Source organism: Prenolepis imparis, unplaced genomic scaffold (genome assembly GCF_030444845.1).
Source record: "Prenolepis imparis isolate NDT839.2.m4 unplaced genomic scaffold, iyPreImpa1.0 SCAF_3, whole genome shotgun sequence".
NCBI classification, from domain to species: domain Eukaryota; kingdom Metazoa; phylum Arthropoda; class Insecta; order Hymenoptera; family Formicidae; genus Prenolepis; species Prenolepis imparis.
The window spans coordinates 1,503,983-1,524,479 of record NW_028141161.1 but is presented as its reverse complement, the minus strand read 5'-3'; the positions used below and the strand labels follow the sequence as shown (position 1 = coordinate 1,524,479).

The 20,497-nt window shown below is 37.6% G+C and overlaps 1 protein-coding gene across 1 annotated transcript; it reads left to right on the top strand.

Moving 5' to 3' along the window:
* Nucleotides 1-6,444: 6,444 nt before the first annotated feature.
* Nucleotides 6,445-18,120, top strand: LOC145934194 (uncharacterized). Its single transcript, XM_083034566.1, has 4 exons — nucleotides 6,445-7,526; nucleotides 7,618-7,853; nucleotides 17,740-17,960; nucleotides 18,106-18,120. Exons 1-4 carry the CDS (start codon nucleotides 6,445-6,447, stop codon nucleotides 18,118-18,120), a joined length of 1,554 nt encoding a protein of 517 aa, XP_082890692.1.
* The last annotated feature ends 2,377 nt before the right edge of the window (nucleotides 18,121-20,497 follow it).

Genomic DNA, 20,497 nt, shown 5'->3' with positions numbered 1-20,497 from the left:
ATACTTTTTCATCGATACTTTGGGTGCATTCCTTTTCTCGCATGATGCGCATGAAGTGACAGAAAATCTATAGTTCACGTCACGCATATTATAGATTTTCTGTCACTTCATGCGCATCATGCGAGAAACGGAATGCACCCTTTATGTATCGTCAGCGCGATAGAGAGACAAGGAGAGAACGAATGTTTTGTATATTATTTTGTTGCAATCATAGATCGACGAAAATGTTGATTCCTGATTTCTTTTCGATTATATTGATATTGTATAATCTGCTCCATAAATAACTTAAATAACGTAAAAGGACTTACGAAAAACGTATGATGCAAGAGAGTGTTCAGTCTATCACCCAGAAAATTCGAGTTCAAATCTATCAGTATCAAAATGTTTTTTTCTTTTTTTTGCTTTTTTTAATAATATATTGGAATATACAAAAATTAAAAATATATTTTGTAAAGGCGACAAACTAAAAAATTTTTTAATATTGAAAATATCATTGTACAACTATACACATCCCAAAGAACACAAGAATGTATAAAAAATGTTTAAAACTCATTTTCAAAGATATTTTAAAAATGTTAAAATATAAAGTACCTTTTTATTCATTAAAAAACATTCATTTATTTTACACTATTTTTATTTAAAGTTTAAATATTTAATATTTCATAAATTATTAATAAAAAATATTAATAAAATAAATATTTATTTAACGCTTATTAAATATTTATTTTATTAGTATTTAATTCATATTTTATTAATAAAATATTGTAAACGTTCAATTAATATTTATACGTATATTACAGTGAAAATAATAAACGTTTTTTTAATGAATTAAAAGGGACTTATTTTTACATTTATAAAATATCTTTGAAAATGAGTTTTAAATATTTTTTATACTTTCTCTCTCTCTCTCTCTCTCTCTCTCTGTCTCTGTCTCTGTCTCTGTCTCTGTCTCTGCTCTGTCTCTGTCTCTGTCTCTGTCTCTGTCTCTGTCTCTGTCTCTGTCTCTGTCTCTGTCTCTGTCTCTGTCTCTGTCTCTGTCTCTGTTCTGTCTCTGTCTCTGTCTCTGTCTCTGTCTCTGTCTCTGTCTGTCTGTCTCTCTCTCTCTCTCTCTCTCTCTCTCTCTCTCTCTCTCTCTCTCTCTCTCTCTCTCTCTCTCTCTCTCTCTCTCTCTCTCTCTCTCTCTCTCTTTCTTTCTCTCTCGCTACTTGGGATCTTGTATATAAATGCAAAATAATTCCGTAAACAAATTATAATAAATCTATATAGTAACTCTCTGTGTGTGTGTGTGAGAGAGAGAGCGTAACGTGAGCGTGCATGTGTAGTTGTAAATGATTTATGAAGCTTTTTTTTTTTTTTTTTTTAAGTGGGGGAAACCTTCAAAAGGCACCCCGGTTTTCCGGGGTAGTGTGAGATTCTTACTCACTAAAACCCCCACTGTGCATACGTTACCTGCTGCAATACAATGGCGTTGATTCAGTGGTATCCACGCCTCTCCATTTAAAATGATCCGCCCTTCAGACATGTTTACTCCAAATCTATCTGTAACAATAAGCAACTCTATGCTGCATACATAGATTAATATCAATATAATTATAATAAAATAAATTGTTCATTTCTGAAAAGAAAACAATGTGAATTATATTATATTAAAATATCAATTAGTTTGAGTTAGAATAAAATCATTATTTTTTGCGCTTATCGGAAACACAAAAACAGAAGCGCTACAACATATTGTTACATATTCTTATCCCGAAAATCGTTATATATAAATATTAAATATAAAATATTGTAAAAAATATGTAATATAAATATAAAAATATTAGATTTATTAATATAATTAATATAAATAACAAATGTTAATAAAAGTCTGATATATGCATTTTTTTCCAATGCAATGAAACATTTAATTTATTAATTATATATTTGATTGTATTTCTAAGATCTTTTTCATTTAAAATTTTTTAATACAGTACGATAACTCATCTCATGGGATAAAGATGTATAATAATATGTATACAATGTACAGTAAACAATAGCCAGCAATGTACATATAAACATACATACTTTTAAATATCTGTTTTATTAATTTGTATTCTACTCTATAATTTGAAGTAAATAAAAATTTAAATGTATGTAATTGCTATTATTTCTGTGCATAATATTTAATAAACAACACGAATTAATAATTCGAGTGGATCGCAATTTAAACTAAGTTAAATGATTGCGTCGCAAAGTGACCTCAACCATATTATGGGAAGTATACTTTATAAAATATTTCTTGTTATTTTACTTGCAACTTTGTTTATATCATTTATGTATATGTGTTTCTATACTTGTATTTTGTAATTTGTTTAATTTTTATCTGCCTATTACTATATATTTTTGAAAATAGTACATTGCAAAACAAAACTTATCTAATAATATTAACACTTTCCGACACAATCACCTCAGTTCAAATTGCGATCTAATTTGCAATGCACTATTTTCAAAACAAAAGTATAACAAAATTTTATATTAATATTACATATATAAAAAATAGAATGGGCCCCTCCAACGCCCATTCCCGTAAGAACGCAACCAATATCCTTTTATCGTCTCTCCGAAATTTTTATTCGCATGCGAGATAGAGTAACAATTACATATTACTATATGTTCTGTACAATGACAATTGCAGATAACTTTTACCATCTTATTTTATCATTACTTATTTTTGCATAATGACAGCAATAAAAGCTTACAAAGATGATAATGAAAAATATTAATTCGGGAAAGGCAATAATTTGTTGCTTTCTAGAATTTTAATTAAATGACGTCTCATGCATTGTACGTCACTGGAATATTTTTTATTACAAGGATTTTCTTTCAAGGCTACAGTTGTAGCGAAAGCTGCAGCATAAATTCCGCAAGAGGTGCAATTCGGTTGTGTTTGCACTTCTTCGAAAATTATATCATATTCGTTTATCTTGGAATAACGAAGGCGAATATATTCTTTTTCTTTAGCATGCAATTTATCGTACGTAGTATCAGGTAAGCTGTCGTACACGTGAGTAGTAATACTATGAGAGTTCTAACCCAGGGGCAATGAGGGGGGTGAGGGGCGGGGGGAATGACGTCACGCGGGGAGGGGGAATGACGTCACGCGGGAGGCGTCCGTGATGTATCGCGAGGGGTCCGCGGGGAGGGGGAAGCGTCCGCGATTTTGGTACCGGGTCCGCGAGGGGTCCGCGGGGAGGGGGAGCGTCCGCGATTTAGGTGCCGGGTCCGCGAGGGGTCCGCGAGGAGGGGGAGCGTTCGCGATTTTGGAACCGGGTCCGCGAGGGGTCCGCGGGGAGGGGGAGCGTCCGCGATTTTAGGGTCCGCGAGCGGTCCGTGGGGAGAGAGGAATCCGTGAAAGACCGCATGAAGCTTTTGGGTGAGGGGTCCGCGCGGAGAGGAACGCGAAGGAGAGCGCGAGGCACACGTGAGAGAGATGATGCAAGCGAGGCGTATATGCAAGAGCGAGAGAGATAGCGCGAGATGGCTAGGTAGCGAGATGACGCGAGGCGTTCGCGAAGGAGAGCGCGAGGCGCACGCGAGAGAGATGACGCAAGAGCGAGAGAGATAGCGCGAGATGACGAGAGGTAGCGAGATGATGCGAAGGAGAGCGCGAGAGCTGATGCAGCGAAGGAGAACGCAAAGAGAGAGGCGTTCGTAAGAGAGACTTTTTTTTTTAATAATATTTATAGTAATTTTTAATTAATAATAAGATTTTAATAGGAGGAAGAGGAGAGGACTTATTCTAAAATAAATACATTTATTTAATATTTAAAATAATTTTTATTTTTAAAATGAGTATGTGTGTGCAATTATACAATTTTGTGTGTGTGTGAATTTAAAATTTAAAATATAATAATATAATATGAATATAATATAAAAATATAATAATATAATATGAATATATAAGAAAAAATACAAATAATAAGATAAACAATATAAAATGTAAAATATAAAATGTAAAATATAATACAATAATTATAATATATAAAAATATAAAATATATAAAGCAGCGCGATGGTGGCTGCGAGGTGGTGTCGGCGGTGGCTGTGAGGCGGCAGGGCGAGGTGGATGCGGTTTCTGCATAACAAAAAAAAAAAGTTTTTTTTTTATTAATTTAATAATTTTTAAATATTTTAATTTAGTTATAAAATTAATGAGACTTACCAAAACTCGTTTGCCATACAACCAGGATTGAGTTCTGTTACACAGAAATTTTGAACTCGCCAATCAAAATAGTCGAGTGGAGAATGATACAAATTATGCGTAAAGATGCAATCATACAGGTTTTTCGTGTGACGTTTTTTAAAACCTATTTCACACCCGTGTATTGCCTGCACCATTGAATTTACTGGAGTGTTTGTCGATAGTGCTGGAACATTGGTATCTACGCTTAAGTAACGTCTGCGTAGCGATCTTCTTATTTCTTCAAGTCGCGCGATTCGAGCGGTCCGTGACTGCAAATTTCCAATTAATAATTTCTTTGGGTTGATTTTCATTACGAAAATTCTCATTAGTTCTTGTGGGCATTTTCCTTCTAACAAGTCGATACATCCATCACACTCCAACTCCCATTTACTATAACTCACTTTATCACTTTCAGTCGGACGCACTGCAAAATTTTTTTTTTCAAACGCAGCAGCAATTTTTAACACATCTTTTTCCAGCGATGCAATGTATTCCTCCAGAGTTAACATCTTTACAACACGTTTTCCCTTCAATTAGAGTATATCTTACAGTTTCATGCAACCGCACAGCACGAGCATGTGAGTATAAGTCTGCTACTCTATGACACGACACATATATTATAATGTTGCTCCCCTCTTGATTTTAATTCTACATCTCTCTTCATCTCTCTGTTCTAACTGGAGTATCATCTAGCTCATCATTTTTTTTGAAGAGTTTTGCTGATAATGCTTGTGCACATCATACTATTCATATACATATAGAACAGGGGCGGGAAAGAAATAATTAAACACAGTTTAACAGTAAAATAATTTATTTGTTGCAAGCATTATAAATAATTTCATTTATAGCACAAGTTATCAATTCACAATCTATAAGTGATTCGCTATTAAACATGTTACTATCACGTATCGCCTTTGCGGCATTGCTCACATCGTGGATATTATCACATTGTAAAATATTTACAAATTGCTTAAATTTTTCATTAACACTATGAGTATTCTCACACAGCCAGGAATACATATGATCAATACATTTGTCGAAATCGAATAAATGTAGTAACGTTGATGGTTTCATGTACAAAGAATTATCAGATGAAGTAATTTTTATAATTTTTGAAGTATACATGTTAACCGCTTCGAGTGTCAGATCACTAATCCATAGCGGAGTTTCAGTTAGCTGCTCAATGTCTGCTCGTTTCCGCATTAGAGATTTCCATGTTTCAATGAGTAATATTATTTGATTGCCTCGATTATCATCGAGAGCCAATTCCACATAGGATATTATTCCGACGCTGATTTCTATTTCCAAATATTTGTATGATGTTGGGGTTAAGACGTATCTTCTTCCAAGTATACGAGCCGCACGATGAGATGAAGCGCTACAAAAATTTTATTGAAAATAATTATTTAACAACAAAAAAAAAAAAGTTGTTTATTGAAAAATTCATTTAACAGATAATATTGAAACTTACTTGTCACATTTCTTCTTGTACAAAACATTGCTCTCTTGTACTGGAACGTAATAATTCATGCTGGCGGAGTACATTTTAAAAGAACCTTTTCAATCGAGTGATCAATGTAATACTAAATTATTTTTAAATTTTATCCATAATATCCATTGTGATGGGGTGGGGATTATTGCTGATCCGATATTATTTTCAACCAATCAAAGCGCCGATGCACAGCTGCTGCTATGACATCATCCTCAAATGAAATGTTAGAATTATTGTCAAGGTCAAAATGTGCAAAATGCAACATATTCAAAATTTTCAAGCGCCGATGCACGGCTGCTATGACATCATCCTCAAATGAAATGTTAGAATTATTGTCAAGGTCAAAATGTGCAAAATGCAACATATTCAAAATTTTAAGCGCTAATGCACAGCGGCTGCTATGACATCATCCTCAAATGAAATGTTAGAATTATTGTCAAGGTCAAAATGTGTAAAATGTAACATATTCAAAATTTTAAGCGCTAATGCACAGCTGCTGCTATGACATCAGTCTCAGGTGTTCAAAATGTAACATATTCAAAATTTTCAAGCGCCGATGCGCGGCTGCTATGACATCATCCTTAATGAAATATTAGAATTATTGTCAAGGTCAAATGTGCAAAATGCAACATACTCGAGTTTTTCAAGTGTCAGTGATCAAATAAAAATGCTGGTAAGGAGGCATACTCTGTCAGTATCTTTGTCAGAGGTTCAGCAGGAGCATCTCAAAAATGGCACAATTGGAAGCAATTTTGATGGAGCAATCAGCAAGGGTGAATTCGGTGGAGGAATACATTGTGTGGGAGCAGCAATGTGACCAATACATCGAATCATTGGAAGAACAAAGCCGAATCAAACGTCCACGATTACCGATCGGAGTTCGACAATCACTTGTCGCCCAAATTGCTCGCTTAGAAGGGTTGAAAAATTCGGTACGCCGATGTTTTGTACACGCAGGTGCCGGATGCAGTTCGCGAGACATCGAACTCATATGGCGAGAGATTGATACGGCGTTCGAGAGCCGCATCTTGACTGGTACGGTAATAAACTATAATCACATTGAACCTCGTCAATTTCTTGAAGATGCCAAAGACATTGTGATCGAACACATGCAACAAGTTATGCAAAAACACACTAGTGTAAAAGTGAACACTATGTTTAATGGAGAGTTCGTGTCGGGTGATAAGCGCGCCAATAAAAGTGTCAACACTAAAAACTATGAAATCTATCACACCTCCGATTTACATGAATGGTACAAACGCCGCGTTATCGAGCCCACACTAGCATCGCTAGAAGAATTTCAAGAACGTGATAGTGGTTGGGCATTATCGCGAATAAACAATTTAACTGTAAATATAAACAAGTATAATCCAATGCGTGCGGGATGTCACATTAAATTACCGCGAGAAATAATGAACAAAAGAGCAGTGGTGAATGTGCAATCAAAAGACAATGCATGTTTTGCATGGGCAGTTGTTGCTGCTCTATATCCTGCTGATAGAAAAGTGGAACGGGAATCCTCATATCCCCATTATTCGACAGTGCTGAATCTCCAAGACATTGAGTTTCCAGTGACTGTGAATCAAATTAAGAAATTTGAACTATCAAACAACATTTCGATAAATGTGTACTGTATCGAAGAAAAGAACATTGTCCCAATGCGTCTCAGCGAGCAGAAGAAAGACAGACACGTCAACTTGCTGTACGTGGAAGACAGCAACAACATTGGACATTTCACATGCATCAAGAATCTCTCCCGGCTCGTGAGCTCGCAATTGAGCAAACATAATGGTCAAAAATATATCTGCGATCGGTATGTATATTTATTGCAAATTATATATGTATATTTATTGTAAATTATATATGTATATAAAATAAAATTGTTTATAATTGTAATTTTACAGATGTATGCATTATTTCGGGTCTGAGGACAAGTTGCAGTCACATATGGTAGACTGTGGAGAGATGAATGACTGCGCTATCCGGTTACCGAGTGATAAGGACAAGTGGCTCAGCTTCACCAACTATACCAGGAAAGAACGGCTTCCTTTTGTCGTATACGCTGACCTCGAATGCGTACTGACAAAGACGGATAAGAAGGAAGAAGAAAAGAATTTATATCAACATCACCAAGTATTTAGTATAGCATATTATGTACATTGCTCATATGACGATTCATTATCCGAGTATTATTCTCGTCGTAGTGTAGATTGCGTTTCGTGGTTTTCCGAACAACTACAAAATTTAGCGATACGCGTAAAGAATATTTTGGCAACTAACGTCCCCATGGTAAATTTAACATCAGACGAGTGGGAAAAATTTCATAGCGCGACACATTGTCATATATGTGAGAAACCATTCACGCAAGATGACGATACACGCGTACGCGATCATTGTCATCTGACCGGGCGGTACAGAGGTCCAGCACACTCAAATTGCAACTTAAATTATAAAAACTCTTTTTGTATTCCAATAGTATTTCATAATTTATCCGGTTACGACTCACATTTCATAATTAAGGAAATAGTTACAGCGTTCGAAGGGGGAATCGAATTACTTCCAATAACTAAAGAAAAATATATATTATTTACAAAAAATGTTCAAATTGCCGAAGACAAATCCAGAAATATTAAATTACGTTTTATCGATTCATACAAATTTCTCAATACTAGTCTCGATAAATTGACATCATTTCTAAGTAAAGATAAACTCAAAAATTTACAATTGAAATTTCAAAATTTATCCACAGAAAATTTCGAATTATTAACACGGAAATATGCCATATGAATACATCAACTGTTTTGAAAGGTTACATGATACATGTCTACCGCCGCGCGAATCACTTTACAGTTCCTTGACCGGCGACACTGTATCCGAGAACGATTACGCGCACGCTGAAAACGTATGGGAGCGGTTCTCCATTCGAACGCTGGGCGAATATAGCGACTTATATTTAAAAACTGATGTTATGTTATTAGCCGACATTTTTTAAAATTTCCGGGATAAATGTATCGAGAGTTATGGGCTCGACCCCGCGTATTACTATACTCTCCCCGGGTATACGTGGGACGCCATGTTAAAGCACACAAAAATTACGTTCGAATTACTTACAGACGTTGACATGGTAATGTTTATCGAACGGGGTATACGCGGCGGTCTGAGTCAATGTTCAAACAGATATGCACACGCTAATAACAAGTACATGCAGTCGTACGATCCATTGAAACCATCTTCATATCTAATGTATTTCGATGTAAATAATTTGTATGGATTGCCTTATGCTGATTTTCAATGGGTCGACGATGTATCTAATTTCGACACATCATCTATCGCGCTCGATTCACCCACAGGCTACATCCTCGAGGTAGATTTAGAATATCCGCGTCATCTTCACGACACGCACACTGACCTACCGTTTTGCCCGACATGCGACAAGCCGCCAGGCAAGCGGGAAGATAAGCTTCTCGCAACGCTATACGACAAGAAGCGATATGTGATACACTACCGCAACCTGCAGCAATGTACATCACGGCCTTCGCGTTGCAAAAATACGTCGCATATTACAATTCGCGCAATCTCCATGGCTTCGAAATTATATCGAACTTAATACGCAATTTAGAACGCAAGCAAAAAATGATATTGAAAAAAATTTATATAAATTGATGAATAATGCAGTACTCGGCAAAACGTTGGAAAATGTGCGTAATCGGGTTGATGTAAAACTTATCACACATTGGGAAGGAAGATACGGTGCAGAGGCAATGATTGCGAAACCAAATTTTCACAGTAGAAGTATCTTTTCGGAAAATCTAATCTCTGTCGAATTACGCAAACTCAAGGTAAAATTTTATAAACCAATCTATGTTGGCATGTGCATACTCGACATCTCCAAAACATGTTTATATGAATTTCATCATGAGTACATGTCACCGCTGTATCGTGACAGATGCCGGGTAATGTACACCGACACAGACAGCCTAATATACCACATCGAATGCGAAGATGTGTACGAGAATATAAAGCGCAACCTCGACAAATTTGATACGAGCGATTACACTGCGGACAATGTGTACGGTATACCGCTCGTGAATAAAAAGGTACCCGGTCTAATGAAAGATGAAAACAACGGTGTGATTATGACCGAATTTGTAGGGCTTAGAGCAAAAATGTATGCCTTGCGAATGGATGGCAAGAAAGATACGAAAAAAGTAAAAGGTGTCAAGAGTAACGTTGTCGCGAGAACGATAACGTTTGATGATTATACGCGGTGTTTGAATGAAGAGATTGAAATGACACGTAGTCAGTCATGTATAAGATCGAAATTGCATGAAGTATACACCATTCGCGAGACGAAAATTGCTCTAAGTCCTCACGATGACAAGCGGTATATCATACCTGAAACCACTGATACATTACCATGGGGACATTATAAAATACCTTTGTAAATAATATTTGTTGTAAAATATGTATATTTTGTATATTTTGTATATGTATATTTTGTATAAATATGTATATTATATGTATATTTGTATTTATAAAATTATTAGATAAATATATTGTAAAATAAAGAGTGTACAAATATTTTAAATAAATGTTTATAATACATTATTTTTATGAATCCATGAGTTGTGAGATTTATCCAGTCCCAACCATTTCACATAAACATCATCACCTCTTTTCCGCAAAACCTTTTCCACGAGATATACATCGGGATTTGCAACATGATGTAACTCGTACTCGTAGAATCCTCCGGCGACGGAATTTCCGCGCGAATCTTCAAGTATATATGTCGCAGGATTAGTTTTCTGCACTTTGATAATTTTAAATATTTCGGTAGTCCAATTTGGTGTAAAACCTTTTTCGAAGATGGTCTTGAATTTACTCACGCGTACCTGACAGCCTACTTTGAATCTTGCCGGAGCAGCAATTTTTACGTTACTGTATATCGTATTTAAAAGTTTTTCGGCAATCTCCGGAGTAACATCGATAGGTTTCATGCCGATAGTGCGATGTTTTCGCGCATTGTACTCTGCAACGAGTCGGGACAGCGCGTCGATCCACTTGTAATTGCCATTAAGTGTAAACATTTTCCACATATTGTTCTTTAAAGTACGATTAAATCGTTCCACCACTGAGGCTTTCATAACAGAATACGTCGAGTAATGATTGATGTTGTGTTTTTTTACGAGTTTCTGCACATTTGCATTGTAAAATTCTTTTCCTCTATCGGTTTGTATGTTTCTCGGACATCTCTTGCTATCTCGAATTATCTCGGCGATGGCATCAGCTGTTTCGCGTCCGCTCTTATTCTTGAGCGGCACGGCCCATGCATACTTGCTCAACACATCGATGACGGTGAGTATGTAATTGTATCCTTTGTTAACTCTTGCATAAGGACGCATCTCGACCACGTCAGCTTGCCACAGGTCGTCGTATCCACGTACTATAACGCGTCTACGCGGAAAATTTCTTCTCGCTGGAGCGTGCAATTCCTCCACGAGTAGCTGCTTTTCAGAGGTGTTTGATCGAGGCATATTTGTAATAATGTGATATAATTTTCACGTACAGTTCTTTAAGTATCTTTTGATGTAGTCTGCGTTACAATCATTTTATCTAGCGTTAATAATAGCGCCTGCATATTCCCTTCAAGCCTTATTATTTTTTTCTCAATTTCTTTCTGTTGATCTCTCAAAAGCTTAACACTCGCTTCGACATATCGTTTGTTGGCTGCATCATTATCATCTTCCGGTTGCGCTACACGTCGTATCTTGCGCGATCTTGCGTCATAGCCGGAGGCTGTTAGACACAGTGTTATCGCGCACGTAATTTCTTAGTAATCCATTCCATTGATAATATGAATTATTATTCCACGTTCCAAGTGATAATCCAAATTTATTAATCGACATTTCGATACCACTAATATTGACAGACTGACTCGTATCGTGGATGTATAACTTATTTTATAATAATGCCAGCTTCGTAAAGTTCCTCGATAATCGACAATATTTCATTACCGTGGGCGTTGTTGCCGGCTTGACGTGAAGCTTCGAGCAATCGCAGACGATCTACCAATTCGTTGGGATCATTCCAATGCACGTAATCAATCTTATTATTGTTTAAGATCATAGCACGCGGTATACCTTTTCCAGATTTTTTATCAGAGAATAATGGTGCGATTATATATTTATATTTGTATCCCTTGTTACCTAATACAGGCTGATTCACATTACCATTTCGTCTGTGCGCATTTGTTCTTATTAATATACTTTTGTAGTTTTGCAAGTCATTTGCAGTATATATTTCATCGTCGGGAATTCTCTTGAAAACCAGCTCGTAAAGACCTGCTGTTCCAACGTATTTTGATCCATCGATAATTATATTATCATTTTTATCCACATCGAAATTTTTATTACCGAGCATCATTCCTTTGTCGATAAATTTAACACCGTATACGTAATCCATCTTGGAATTTTTATCTTGACTCAATATAGCTGCCACATATTTTTGAGCAAGTGGACCCAGGTGATTTCGCAATGAATTTTGACCCTCAGATGTTTGTAATGAATGTTGAATCGATGTCACAAGCGATTCAGGTGAAGTCTCGAAAATGTCCTCGATAGATGTCTTATCATGTAATAATTGTCTTGGTTGTACATCTTGTATCGGAGTAGAAGTAGTTGCATCCAATAATTGTTGCATACGCCTGCTTTTGATTCGCTTTGGAGTAGAAGTTATACCGCTCAATGATATATTTGATCGCTTTGTTTTAAACTCTTTTTTCTCTCCGAGCATACTCGATGGTTCAATCTTTTCTTCACCAGACTCAACACCGACTGTGTTTTCAACAAGCTGTTTCAGAGGTTCAGAGATTGGTTTAAAATGCCTCTCCAATGCATCCTCCTCCATTTTACCAGTTTTCAAGAAACGATATTTTTTGCGGATTGAATCGCTCGTTTTCGCAATCTCTCTCACAATCTTTTCATGATCGTTATTCATCATGTTGTAATTTAGACGTTGCTCGATCAATATGTCGAAAGCGACTAATTGCTTTGCGGTATTGCAAATTCATTAAATCCTTTTCTATATCGTCCATTAGTCAGCGGACTGTCCTTGTCAATCGCCGCGAATCCATATTTATATTGCCAACATTTCTGGCAAAAAGCGCGAAAATTATCGTAAGACATATCTGTATTTACGTGATCGTTGTACACAAGTTTGTCCCATCTTGTTTAAATAAAATTAATAAGTTTGCATTGTCACGTATAAGATGCTTGGGTATCTTGGCATACGTTTGACAAAGATAGAAACAGTCGACGTTCGAGTGTCGTCCCATTGCAAAGTACTCTCTTATCATATCTTGCTTGTCGCATGCCACGTCATCAAAGATAAAAATGGAATTCGGAAGCGCCTCACTCGATGGAATGACATCGCTATTATTAGAGAATGTAAAATAACCAATTTCTTCTATCGTTGATAGCAAATTTTCCAAATATCGATATTTCGGTTGTTGATGCGATTTCGAGTAAACGTACATGTTCTCGAAGCAAACGCCGTGCGAGCTTTCTATCAAACTAATCAATGCGTTAGTTTTACCGCAATTCGAGGGGCCGCAGATGATACCGCGTATAGTATTTGGTAGCATGTTTCCATGTCTGCGTATTTCTTTATCCAACATTAACCGTGTTTTATCGTCGAAATTTGTAACTTTGATTATCGTCGATTGCTGAACGAACCGCATGTTTTCTCTCGAATGAATGAATGAGTCATGGAGAGCCTATTTATAGCTGCGCGGAACCATGAATCGCTCAGTAGCGAAAAAATGTTTCTTCTGCTAACAAGTGCTTCCGATATTCACGGTTTAAGCGCCGAACAGCTACAATTTGTACCAAAAGCATTTTTATTGCGATACGAAAATCACATCCACTACGTGTGGGACAAGCTTCCGGAACACATAAAGGCGGATCTAGAGATTCAGGCCTGTCGCCGCTGTTTCGAACATTACAATCGACCGTGGCAGCGAACGCACATCGACGGTCCAGCGCCGATGATAAAGGATTGCAGCGAATGTCAACGAAAATAGGTAGTGGTCTCATTAATCGCGCGATAAACGCACTTCCGATCGAATTACATATCCCCGGCTATCAGTTTTGCGGTCCGGGGACTCATTTGGAAAAGCGATTGACTACAGGTGATCCAGGCATTAATCCATTGGATGCCGCGTGTCGCGAGCACGACATTGCATATTCTCAAAGCAACGCCCTCAGAGAACGACACGTTGCTGACAATATACTCGCTGCGAAAGCGCGAAAACGTATTACTGCGAGAGATTCGACTCTTGGTGAAAGAGCAGCCGCTACGACTGTTTGGGCAGCTATGAAAGCAAAGACAAAATTCGGTATGGGGATGAAGACGAAAAAATCTTTGAAAAAGGAGAAGAAACGAATACTGCCTGTGGCGAAGCGTGGTGGTATCTTGCCAATTTTACCATTGTTGGGAGTTCTCGGTTCGTTGGCCGGTGGAGCAGCGGGAGTCGCAAAGGCTGTGAATGATAGCAAGGCTGCGCAACGTCAGCTTGAAGAAATGCAACGTCATAATCGCGCTATGGAAGGTCGTGGAGTCATTTCGCTAACACTAACGTTGACTGGCAAAAGTAGCGTTCTCGCTGTAAGCTACTTTCCAGCTATAGATTTATCTAATGGTGATTATGAGCTCGGTTTAACAGATTTTGAAACTTATCATACGATACCGAATGTAAATTCTAAGAATAATAAATTTTACTTTGATAACGATGACAAGGCAATTACGATACCCGAAGGATCATACGAAATACAAGCTATAGATGAGTATCTGAGACGTGCAATTTCACAATATCCTTCCAATAAAGAGCAGAATGAAGATGCAATAGCGCTTCGCGCCAATCATAATACTCTAAAGAGCGAAATCAAATGCATCTATAGAATAAATTTTAGTAAACCAGACAGCATTGGATCGCTGTTGGGATTCTCGTCGAATCGTATATTGCAACCTCACAAATGGCATGATTCGGATTTACCTATAAATATTATTAGCGTGAATATTATCCGTATAGAATGTAGCGTCACCACTGGTGCGTACAGTAATGACAAGCGCGTACACACGATACATGAATTTTCACCGAGCGTGCCGCCAGGATATAAGATATCGGAAACGCCTGCACAGATCATTTATCTCCCGATCGTCGTACGGAGCATTACTGATCATACGCATTGTTGATCAAGAAGGACGATTGCTGGATTTTCGAGGAGAGGAAGTTACGTAAGAGTAAGATTGCACGTACGGCGTCGACAAAATTAGCGTGTGATGATCGTGCTAAATGATACGGAGCACGTGAGAGACAATAATTTTACGAAGGACAATACTTTTACGAGGGACAATACTTTTGCGAGAGCAACTGCGGCAGTGAGCGACAATAATCAGAGATCTCGTTACACTCAAAAAGAAACTCAGCGCATTGAATCGCGAATTTTTAAAATCATTGGGATTCATCGTACGAAAAGATGATTGATATTTTGAATATTGGTGGTGAACCAGTCTTTGATGATCGTATCGTCAAAGTTGAGACACATACATACAATCCATACGCCAACTCATCGCTTGGACATAGCGATGAGATACGGATACCTATACACCACCAGGATTTGTACACGTTACCGTGCGAAAGCTTTCTGTATGTTGAGGGAAAGTTGACGATATCTAAAATGGATGCAAATGAAACGCTGGTATTGGCAAATAACTGCGTTGCGTTCATGTTTGATGAAATTTGATATGAACTCGATGGTGTGGAGATTGATCGCAACAGAACCGTTGGAATAACTTCTACGTTGAAAAATTATGTCTCTTTAACTACCGAGAGAAGTAAAATCTTGAAGAATGCCGGGTGGGATATGACACATAATGGATCATGTGGTGATAGTTGCATGTTTAACTTTTGCGTACCGCTCAACATGCTGTTGGGATTTTGCGAAGATTACAAGCGAGTTGTGATTAATGCTCGCCACGAATTAATTTTGATACGTTCGCGCAACGACAACAATTGTCTGTATGGACCTGCTGAAGCTGATATTGAATTGATCAAGATACAATGGCGTATGCCGCATGTAATATTGAATGAAATCAATAAACTATCCTTGTTACGAGCATTGGAAAGCGGGCGATTCTTAAACATGAGTTTTCGCTCTTGGGATCTGTACGAATTTCCGCTGTTACATAGTACAACCAAGCATTCATGGACTGTGAAAACCGCCTCTCAGCTGGAAAAGCCACGATATGTGATCTTTGCACTGCAGACTGGTAAAAAGAATGTTATGACAAAAGATGTTACTACATTCGATCATTGTAAATTAGCCAACGTTAAGCTATATCTAAACTCTGAATCTTATCCCTACGATGATTTAAATTTAGATTTTGATAAAAACAGATGGTCGATTCTGTATGATATGTACTCTCGTTTTCGCAAATCTTATTACGGGTGTGATATTGAGAATGTACTAACTATCGCAAAATTTCTACATTGCGGTCCTCTCGCAGTTATTGATTGTTCGCGACAAAATGAATCTGTCAAAAATTATACCGTGGACGTGAGAATAGAATTTGAATGTAAGGAAGATGTACCGGCAAATACTACCGCCTATTGTCTCATTTTGCATGATCGTGTTGTCGAATATTGTCCGTTGACCAACATAGTTCGTAAAATTACTTAATCAGCATTTATCCTCCGATATAAAAGATTGAGATTTTTAACAATCAACATCAGTCGTCCAACATTCTTGCAACAATATGGTTGTACCAACGTTTGTGGATCTACAAGGATTTATTTTCAATAAACAGTTTATTGTGAAGGAAGCGGCGATCCTGAGAAGAGGATTCATTGTTTCACATTATTTTTTCGCATGCCCCGTACCATGGGGTGTGCTCATAAAATCGGAGAGACGTCAAGCCTCATGGTTGACTCGAAATCATCATGGATTGCAATGGGTAGATGGAAACGTTCCATACAGCATGGCTCAGCGTTTGATTACAACAGCTATCGCTGGTATGATACAAGAAGAAAAAGAGTCATCCTCTCTTGTGTATGTAAAAGGCCATGAAAAACGAGAATGGTTGATCGATATAATGGACGATGCGAGAAACGGTTTCATTATTGAGACCTTGGATGCAGACTATGAAGATATTCCTACCTTAAACAACTTAGATACTACCTATAGCCTACGTTGCGATAAACATGTAAAAAATTGTGCTTTAGAAAATGTATTTAAAATATTTAATTGGTGGTCAAATCATCGCAATGATTCGCCACACCCTTTTTTGAATAAATTAATATTAAAATAATATTCTCTTTGTTCTCTCTCTCTCCTTTTCCTCATATGCATACAAGAATTATATGTCCGCACGTGCTCGTATTAATTTCAGTATGCGACAGCAATCTTATGTTATAATTTTTAAATGTAGTCGATTGAGGTTTGAATGTGGTTGATTGATGTTCGATCGAGGTTCGAAGGTGGTTGATTGACGTTCGATCGAGATACGAACGTGGTTCGAAGGTGGTTGATCGAGGTATGAAAGTGGTTCGAAAATGATTGATTGAGGTACGAACGTGGTTCGAAAGTGGTTGATTGAGGTACGAACGTGGTTCGAAAGTGGTTCGAAGGTGGTTGATTGATGTTTGATCGGGGTTCGAAGGTGGTTCGAAAGTGGTTTGAAGGTGGTTGATTGATGTTTGATCGATGTTCGAACGTGGTTTGAAAGTGGTTCGAAGGTGGTTCGAACGTGGTTCTATTGACGTTCGATTGTGGTTTCAATTTTAAATATTATTCATATGCTTATTCTCATCATGGAATCTTCGTCTCGGACCATCTGTTTTCTTATCTCATGTGCCGAGTAAGCGTTCAAGCTATTATGTCATACATCCCCTACTGTTTCTACCGAGAGCGGATCTGTCTTCGCGATGTTCATCATAAAGTTTATGATATTTGAGGTGTAAAGATTAGAAATGACAAAAATGGAGAGAGAAGTTATTATGATTGATAGTGATGATGAAGATGTAATTATAATCGACAACATTGACAATGAGGTGGAGATGATAGATATTGCGGAAGAATCTGATAATAGTGATATAGAAGGATTAGATGAAGGGTCAGATGTAGAACCCTTCATAGATTCAGACTATAATAGTGAATGTAGTGAAGACTTCGCTGAAACATCCCAGCAAGTATTAAGCACATCAGAAATTTTAACAGTGAATGAAAGTATAAAGATGTGTGCTATATATTATTATTATACCCCTGGACATGATCTCAAACTGTGTACACATTGTTTCGTAAGAATAGCGGAATTGTTTACATCTATTCACGCAGTACGTGAACATTTAACAAATATGTACGGTGTAATGTTAAAAAAATGGTGTTGCGATTGTGGTGGTCCGTTGCACCAAATAATGTTATGCAACATGTGTCCGGTGTGTATGCATTGTAAGTATCAGTTTTTATTCATGTTAATTTACTCTAAAATTTAAAGATTATTAATGTTTTTTTCTGTTATGCAGGAGTTCCGCCCTGCCGCCTCACAGCCACCGCCGACACCACCTCGCAGCCACCATCGCGCTGATTTATATATTTTATATTTTTATATATTATAATTATTGTATTATATTTTACATTTTATATTGTTTATCTTATTATTTGTATTTTTTCTTATATATTCATATTATATTATTATATTTTTATATTATATTATATTCATATTATATTATTATATTTTAAATTTTAAATTCACACACACACAAAATTGTATAATTGCACACACATACTCATTTTAAAAATAAAAATTATTTTAAATATTAAATAAATGTATTTATTTTAGAATAAGTCCTCTCCCCTTCCTCCTATTAAAATCTTATTATTAATTAAAAATTACTATAAATATTATTAAAAAAAAAAAGTCTCTCTTACGAACGCCTCTCTCTTTGCGTTCTCCTTCGCTGCATCAGCTCTCGCGCTCTCCTTCGCATCATCTCGCTACCTCTCGTCATCTCGCGCTATCTCTCTCGCTCTTGCGTCATCTCTCTCGCGTGCGCCTCGCGCTCTCCTTCGCGAACGCCTCGCGTCATCTCGCTACCTAGCCATCTCGCGCTATCTCTCTCGCTCTTGCATATACGCCTCGCTTGTGTCATCTCTCTCACGTGTGCCTCGCGCTCTCCTTCGCGTTCCTCTCTCCGCGCGGACCCCTCACCCAAAAAGCTTCATACGGTCTTTCACGGATTCCTCTCTCCCCGCGGACCCCTCGCGGACCCGGCTCCAAAATCGCGAACGCTCCCCCTCCCCGCGGACCCGGCACCTAAATCGCGGACGCTCCCCCTCCCCGCGGACCCCTCGCGGTACATCGCGGACGCCTCCCGCGTGACGTCATTCCCCCTCCCCGCGTGACGTCATTCCCCCTCGCCCTGGGTTCCCCTCGCCGCTCACCGCCCCTCATTGCCCCTGGGTTAGAACTCTCATAGTATTACTACTCACGTGAAGTTTGGTGCCATCAAAATAAATGCATCGCCAATGATCTGTGCAATTTCCGCCAATAATTTGTAAGCTTTTATTGCTACAACTAGCTTCAATTGTGTGTGGGTATTCTAAATATAACACACTTTGTGTTTCAAAGCAAGAAGTCTCTCTTACAATGCGTAAAAAAAAAATCTAACGAGTCGTCATTTAATTTACTCTTATAAACATTATTCTTCACTGATAAGAGAGAAGGTTTAATATTATCAAACATTTTTCTTTGTCTTTTTATGTCATCCTCAGTTAGATCTCGTTTTTCATTCGAGTAATCAGTTATAATGCAATCGTCATCTTGCTCCATTTCTGGAACAGCAACAGTGGTAGTAGTGCTTTCGATAACACTTGCCACTTTTTTGTCATTTTTCTTAGCCGCTTGTGCTTTGATGACATACTGCGGTTCCCGAATAGGAATATTTCTTGCTACTCTACTATCTACTATTTCAGGAACTAAACAGTCCTCGTAGAATCGTTTAAGCAGTGCTGACATTTTTGTTTCCCAAAATCTGTCATCACGCTCGACAATCGTGTACTTCAATCCAAAGGGTGTCCACACAGCAAAAATGCAATACTTTCTTTGCGTTATGTGGAGTTGTCCCTGCACTTGTAAGTAGTACGCGTGTCTTTGATTCATTCGAGTGTCATCCGTTTTATCAAAAATTCTATGAATATCTGAAATTTTATTGAGCATTGCATCGATGGGAGATACATGCCGCGCCGCATAAGGACATTTAATCTCAACGATAGTATCGTCTGCGACAATGCCGTCAGGCGTCGCGGCAAGATATGGGATAGTTTCATCTATAAATAAACCACAATTTTTAATTTCTATCCCTAATTCCATCTGCAATTGCTCTCGTGCCATCATCTCTTTTACTTTACCCCACTCAACAGCCGCGCTAGTCAATCGAGGAGGATAAAGAATTGCTTTCACAAGATTTTGGCACGAAGTTGTTTCTCTTCTGCTACAAACTTTTCCAAAGTTTGAAGCAGTGAGAAGATTTCGCCGTATGTTGTGCCACTCCGGGTTACCATGCTGATCCCGTGTAGCACATTCCAATACAGCACGATTACGTTGCTGATCTAATAATATTTCAAAATGATTACATCTCAGCTGTTCGTACATATTACCTTCGATATCTGGCCGTTCTACATTTGGTCCATAATCTTTATCAGCCGTTATTTTAGCGGAAAATTTAGA